The following is a 7,548-nucleotide window of genomic DNA, read 5'->3' as shown; positions in this document are numbered from 1 at the left end:
AAAGCATTTAGGAGCTGCCTCTGTCCATTAGTTGTAAAGGGGGCAGTCCTGGGGTACATTTTCTTTTTTCCATCCATAGATCCAAGTTGTACTTGAATATGGACAGGGATGAACTTTGTCTTATGGGGATGGGGGGTCTTTTTTAGAGTAGTGGTATCTTCTGAGAGATATTCCTGTCTCTCCAAACTGTAGAAGAGGTTTAGATCCCTAGACCGAGTATTTCTGATGCCATTTGACTTGCTGATGTGCTGTAAATCCATGAGTACTGGGTCAGAGGATACCATGTATGCCAGACCCAGGTCACCTCTTAGCAATCTGTAAGAAACTCAATATGGTGGCAAGGCTTTGAGTCAGCCCATACATGTAGGACATATTGTTTAGGCCTTGTATCCTTTCAGCAAAGTATCTCTGTGGATGTTCCAGTTGTTGCACAGGTCTGGACAGATACATGCTAAAGGGGGCATTATTTTCAATGAGTGGCCCAATAACTGGCCTAAATTGTCCACTTGGCTCCCCCTCAACTTAATTCAATTATTCTAAACTATTGTTTGATCTTAGCTAGTGGCGAGCTGCTATAATTAAGCCCCACCACAATGTATCTGGAATGGAATTCCTCTGCATATTAAGCAGTAAGACTCACTAGTTCCCTTTGAAGATAATATAAATGAGTGGATGGGCAGCCACAGATTTACTCCAGGATTGACTGGGATGGCCCTCCTGGAAAAAAGAGGTGTAGGACCATACTTCTCAGCTGTTCAGATTTTCACCTAATGTCCAGATTTTTGCCTCATATTTTTAGTCCGTTCTGCATAAAATTGATGTTTTTTTCTGGCAAATCACTAAGGAGTGAAGTCACTAAATAGTGACACACATTTAAGTTTTAGACTTTGTACCCTTCAGAAAATGCATACTGATGAAAATCCTGTTATAGTAGCAACTTTCTAAGGTTATAAGATTAATACTCCCTATTTTTTTAGCCTTTGTGACCGATTATTTTAGGCCTTATCCAGATTTCTTACACTAAGAGGCTAAGAGATATGTGTGGGATGAGAGAGGGTACTGGCAAAGGCATGAATTGTCATAAGGCTTAGTGGCCTTGGAACATCTGTAAAATCTATGAAATGATTAATTTACACTTCTACATATTCCACATACTTGGCATATGACTGGTAAAATGTCTGATACATCAACAGTAGAGTAATGCCCGAAAAGGGTATTTGGACCAGTGCATCTATCCAAATAACTAATGTTAAAAAAAATAAGAAATACATTTACAACGTAATTATGACTTAGATTAATTTAGATTTGACTGTTTCTCCCCTTCTTTGTCATTTTTGTGTTGCATTCAGCTTTCTTTTGGATATTTTACACTTTTATAAAAATGCTTCTGTCTGGCTCTCAAGTCATAGCAGCTGTCCATTTTTCAGGATTTTAGATTTTGACCCAGTAAAAGCTCACGCAATAAGAGATTCCCAGTCCTTACATCTGTCCTTGTTAGAGTCAAGCATGTTGAGGGTCACAGAGGAATTAACTTCTCTTTGTAGTGTTATTTAGAGTCGCATTCGTTTCATGCCACTGGAATTCATAGACATGCTGAACCTTTAAGGACTCCACGCTCGTTAACCGCACAGTGTTAAACAGTGCAGCCGAGGCTTAAATTACTCATTTATCGAATATTCGTCATTTATTAAACGAGCGAATGGATTTGGGTACGCGCAGCAAAATGTGAAAGGTGCACGCAGTGACGCAGTAAAGAAAAAGCGGTAGGCTGACATTACAGAAGCGGGGGCGGGGTCCGAACACACCTCCAGTGCACGGACCCCGCCCCTCCCACAACGTCAGCCTACCGCTTTTTTTTTTACTGTCTGCACCTTTCACATTTTGTTTCGCATTATTAGGACTGGTGTTCCTCATGTTGGACATGCTTGCAGTTGTCGTAACTTGTCAGTGTCACAGAAGTACGAAGGTACAGACGATGCCAAAAATAGGAGGAAGAAGTAGACAACCGGAATGTCGAAAAGGCATGGCAGATTTCTTTTGGGCTGACGTGTTGCCATAGCTCTGAACCTTCCATGTCCACAATGAGGAACACTATCCCTCATAATGTGGAACAAATGGTCAAAATGTGAAACTAAGCAATGGGAAAGGTGCACGCAACAAAGAAAAAGCGGTAGGCTCAGCCAGGCTGTGGTATGGGCGGGGCCCGTGTGTTTGGGACGGGATTTGCTATTGCGCAGCTGCTGGGTTAAGTAACGCACTTCAATTTCGACCCTCTTACTACCGAATGCTAAGACGACATACAAATAAAAAACGAAAAAGGTTCTCCTGTGCTGTGGTAGCGCCAACAGAACCCATTCGTCAATATTCATTTCGGAGACGGGCATTAATGTTTAGCAGATTCAACAGAATTTGCTACTGCCAGGCAGGCACTTAATAGATGGCGGAAATTGTAATCACAACTTAGAACTTGGTAAAGTGGCTGTTACCGGGAACTTACTGAACGAGGTAGAAGTTACAGCAGAAGTCCCCCAAGGTACCTACATTGCGTGGTCTTAGGTGGACGGGATGGGAAGTGAGGCCACAATACCGGAATTGTCTGTCGCTACTGGTTCCTCCATCGGTAGAATGGCCTCCCCACCTTCTTTGATGCAGGGCGAGTCTGACGTAACAGATGTGTGTAAGGCGGTCACAGAGTTAAAGAAGAAAAGTACACCGACAGCACCTTTGGATGTTACCGGGGACTTAATGGACGAGGTATCGTCAAGTTACAGCAGCAGCCCCCCCGAAAGTACTGACACTGCGTGCTCTGAGGGGTACTGGACGGGAAGTGAGGACTCAATGTCGGTACGGTCCGTCTCAAGTGCTTGCTCCATCGGTAGTATGAATCCCCCACCTTACATGGTGCCCGATAACCCACCGGTTGTGTGTACCGAGGCAAGCGACTTACAGAAAAGCGGACCTTCAGCAGCAGCTTGTTCTCCCGGTAGCGCAGACCTGGCCCTCTGTAGGGCACCTGATAGCGAACCTGGTGCTGGACCGGAATCGAGCTCCTCAGTACAGTGTCATCACAGACAGGTAAGGTTTAAAATCCGGGCCGAAACTAAAGATGACAAAAGTAACGCGCACTTTAAAACGTCACACATTCTCACCCACAACTTTCTTTTAATTTCCTGTATTTCTTCAGTTCCACTCATGTTTTAGCTCCCAGTAACCACTTGCTATTTTATTTCTTTTACTTGGTTTCTTTTGCAGCCCCTGTATAATGACCTGTTTGAGTTTCAGATTTCCTAGTGTCTGTAAACTCCAAACTAACACTAATTGTCATTCTGGTAACGTTCTAAGTGTAGAGCCGCATTTAAAACATGTCCCTGTTTGTCATTTCTCTCATTACGTGTCAGGATTTGGTGCTCTAGCAGGTTGAGAGACATGGCATGGGGGGTTCATTTGCATTTAACAACTGCTACTTCAGTTAAATCTTTGTTTTTTAGCGTGATCCCCGATCGTTCATTGCAGTTGTTTTCCATAGCAACCACAATAATGTATGAAGCAGCTGCTAAGCATTAAAAAACTAGAATTCTGCATGCGCTTATAGTTGCTTAATCACTGCTTACATTAAAACTTTGTGTTTGCAGCAATCATTAATTGTGCTTCCTACAGAAAAGAACCACAATGAACGATCGATCTGAAAAGCAGCATTGTTTGCAAGTACAACTCCATTGACATTTGTCCCAGCATCACGGGGACTTTATTGGTGAAGGGGATTTGGCTAAAGTTATGTTTTGGGTTTCTTTTCCTCGGAGCACTAAGTATGAGCACTTGTGTTGCTTGGATGAAGAGAGGAGCCCCCAAGGAGACTCCTGAAAAGGTACTTAAATTGAAGCGAAGGGTGATTTAAATTTTTGCCAGACTCAGAATACGTTTGGCGAACTAGTTTCAGCTGTTTGGAAAGTGTGTTTTGTCGTGGTGCAGGGCCAAGACAAAGTTCAAAAAGGAGACCTCTTTGGAATGACTGTCCAACTAAGGATGCGTGGCTTACTTTACCTACTGGAATTATTAGGCTGTTCTTCGTGTCAAGTGGAATTGTATGGACACTGTACCAACTGTATGTTGAAGTATTTATTTATTTTGTGCTGTACAATTTGTTACCTGCAATTTGTGTACTAAGCAACTGTTTGTAGATAATTTGTTTTTGTAATGAGACCTGTTTTGTTCTGTTTATCTTACCCCCCCCCCCCCCCCGAGTCTCTGGGAGAGCATCTTTACTGTAGGCAGCAAGCTGAAACAGTTTTAAATGTCTCCTGAAGTGATCTTTTTATGGGTAACTGTAGTGTTCCACCACTTCTAAAAATGTTACATTTGAGCATTCAACTATCCCTGCCTAAGGTCTCCTCTTAGAAGCTCTTCAGAATACAACATAATCAGTATCTACTATTTAGACTGATTGTTCACTTTTGTGCTCATGATGGATTGTGGAAGAGCTTTCTAAACTTTTGGATAACTGAATGGAAAAAAAGTGTAATGCACTAGGCTGTTATGAGAGGAATGCACATTGCATGTGAATGGTCTGAAGTTAAGCAGTGAGCTAAGAAACAAGTAGTGCTTCATAAAAACAATTTGGAATGTCTTGGAGGAGAAGCTGTTGGATTTATAACCGAATTTCATACCTGAACATCCCAATGGGAATCATCAAAACTGTGAACTTAACAATGCATATTGTTAAACCTCACACATCCCTGCATTTCTAAATATGGTAGCACTAAACCACACAGCCTTAGGGAATTGCCTTTCAGTTTGCAGCATATATGCACCCTATTCCCCATAAAATGTTGTTTTTCTAGTAATCCTTGATTATCACAATCGGTCAATACTGTCATATTGTCAATCATATGTTCATAGGTTGGTACTAGGCTGTCGGCCCTAAGGCCTATACAAGCCTAGCCATAACAATTCCCTGGCTATTTCTTCCCACACTATTTACTTCCTGGACCCCTATCTGTCAGGCAGCTGACATGATCACCGGGGTGAATTTCCTTTCCCCATCCAATCATTAAGGTTCCTTTTGAAGAGGGCCAAACAGGTGCTCTGCTTGACATGTAAGGGCAGTCTATTCCAGAGTCTGGGGAGTCTCTGGGTCAGGAACATATCCCTCCAGCATGTTTTGTTTATTGTGATGACAAGGTTTAGATCCCTAGAGCATGTGGTACTTGAGGGATTGGGGTTTCTTTAAGTGTAGCATGTCCAACAGCTCTGGGTTTGACATGGCCTTGTATGTTAAGCAGAGATCGCCTCTGAGTAAACGATATGCGACAGAGTATAGCTGGAGTTTTTTGAGGTGGTCAGCATAGGGCATCTGCCTGTGATTCTTTTAGTGAGGTATTTCTGTGGCCTTTCCAGTTGTTGCAGGTGTCTTGAGAGGTACATACCAAATGGGGCGTTGTATTCTATAATGGGTCTAATGAGGGATGAGTACAGTGGGACAATGACTACCTTTTTTCTGGATGAAAAGCCGTTAGTGATGAGGTGTGCCACATACAAGGATTTCCTGACTGTTGTGGCGATGTGGTTATCGAAGGTGAGATCACTGTCCACCTGTAAGCCCTAAGTCTCTTATCAAACTTTCAGTGTTCAGTGTACTGCCACCTATGTGGTAATTCATGGGTACATGTTTTTTACCAAAGGGGATAACTGTACATTTCTTGGCATTGAGCTTGTGCCTATGGCTCTGGAACCAAGCATCTGTTTCTGTAAGGCTCTTTTGTAGAGTATCCACATCATTTGGAGATTCAATAATGGCTCCCAGTTTGCAGTCATCTGCGAACTTTGTTAGTCAGAGTCCCTTAGTATTGGCCTGTACTTCAGAAAAGTAGATGCCAAACGAGTGGTCCCAGGACTGAACCCTGAGTTACTCCACTTGTCTGGAGCTGGATTTGGAGTTAGCTACTTTTACATTGTGGGTTCTGTCAGTAAGCCAGTTGGCAACCCATCGAGTGATGTAGGGATTAATGCCCAGCTTAGTAAGTTTATCTATGATTCCAGAGTGAGGGATAGTGTCAAAGGCCTTGGTGAGGTCCCGGTAGACTGTGTAGACCGCCTTACCCTCGTCCACGGCTCTGCAGACTTGATTCGAAGAAGTCAATCAGGTTCAGGAGACTAGATTGCCCCTTCACAAACCCAAACTGGGTGAGGTCCAGTGTTTGAAGGTTGCCATTGTCTTTGTTTATTAAGTTCCATGATAATATGTTCCATGGCCTTGCACATCAGGCTGATCAGATTGATGGGGCGGTAGTTCCTGGGATCCAAGGTGGCTCTCCCCCTTGTGGAGTGGGACATCTGTAGGTGTGCGCCACTCAGTGGGCATGAAGCCTGAGGTGAGGCTATGATTAAACATGACACTTAGGTGAGGTGCCAGTTCATTTTGTAGTTCATGTAGTACACAGCCCGGGATGTTATCTAGTCCCATGGATGCTGTATTCTTAGCTTTGGAGACTGCATTTTTTACCTGTGTGGCCATTCTTACCAGAATTTGGCAATCTTCTGGTATTGAGATGGGCCATTTAGGGGGTGAGAGGGGGGTGAAGTTGGCACTGAATCGATCTGCCAGGATATTGGCAATATCCTTGGGATCAGTATATTTAATGCCATTCTGTTGTAGCTCAGAGCAGATCCGAACATTGTCATTTAGATTCTTGACATAGATGTAGAATGCCTTGTGGTTGTCTTTGGAATCTTTGGCCATTTTATTTTTGTAATTAGCTTTAGAGGATTTATGAGGGATCTCAGCTTCTTACTGAGGCTGGTAAGGGAGTTTTTTTCATCCTGGGATTTTCCTCTTTTCTGCAGCAGTTTCTTCCTTTTGTTGTAAAGTTTGTTTCTGGCAGGGGACCACCAGATTGACTTCATTTTTTTGGATGAGAGCATCTTGGTTCTGTTTGGGATGGCACGATTCATGCATGAGTGGATGTGTTCATACAGTGCCTTAGTGTAGGACTCAGCAGTTGAACATTCAGTTCCCATCTGCATGGGTGTCATGAAGTTTGTTACTTCTGACTTGAGTAGCATGAAGTTTACTTTGGAGAAGTTTTTTATGGAGGTTTCCTTACTGGGGGTGGGATGTGGATGTTAAGGGTGATTAGCTTATGTCTGACCTGAGCAATGAGGGGGTAACCATAGGTGTGGAACATTAATTTCCCATGTTGGTAATGACCAGGTCTATGATACCGGAGCCCCTGGTGGGATAATGGAATAGTTGATCCAGGACATTGGAATTTATGAATTCCAAGAACCGTTGAAATTAAAACCTTATTAATTAACAAAAGTTAAATTATTTGCTGAAAACTAATAGTGGATTTAAAATAGATATTTGTATTACATCAGTCTAAAGGAAATATCAATGATCACTTATACATTATTTAAGACAATATTAAAACCATAACAAAGAAATGGAATAACTTATTCTTTTCAGTAGAAGGTACTTTTAATTTTAAGCAAATATTCTAATGATCACTAAAAATAGCAGTTATTTTACAGACCTGCAAAAAGGGACAGCTA

General features: G+C 42.5%; 1 protein-coding gene across 1 annotated transcript in view; it reads left to right on the top strand.

Moving 5' to 3' along the window:
* Positions 1-1,855: 1,855 nt before the first annotated feature.
* Positions 1,856-7,548, top strand: part of LOC122814050 — a 39,192-nt gene continuing 33,499 nt past the window's right edge. The window contains exon 1 of the mRNA XM_044086653.1: positions 1,856-3,075. Coding sequence (XP_043942588.1) covers positions 2,566-3,075 — 510 coding nt within the window. The 5' untranslated portion in view covers positions 1,856-2,565. The remainder of the gene's footprint in view (positions 3,076-7,548) is intronic.

This window comes from Protopterus annectens, chromosome 10.part0 (assembly GCF_019279795.1).
Source record: "Protopterus annectens isolate FY-2018-M chromosome 10.part0, PAN1.0, whole genome shotgun sequence".
Taxonomy (NCBI): domain Eukaryota; kingdom Metazoa; phylum Chordata; order Ceratodontiformes; family Protopteridae; genus Protopterus; species Protopterus annectens.
The sequence above is the reverse complement of the archived record's forward strand: the minus strand, read 5'-3'. Positions and strand labels throughout refer to the sequence as shown.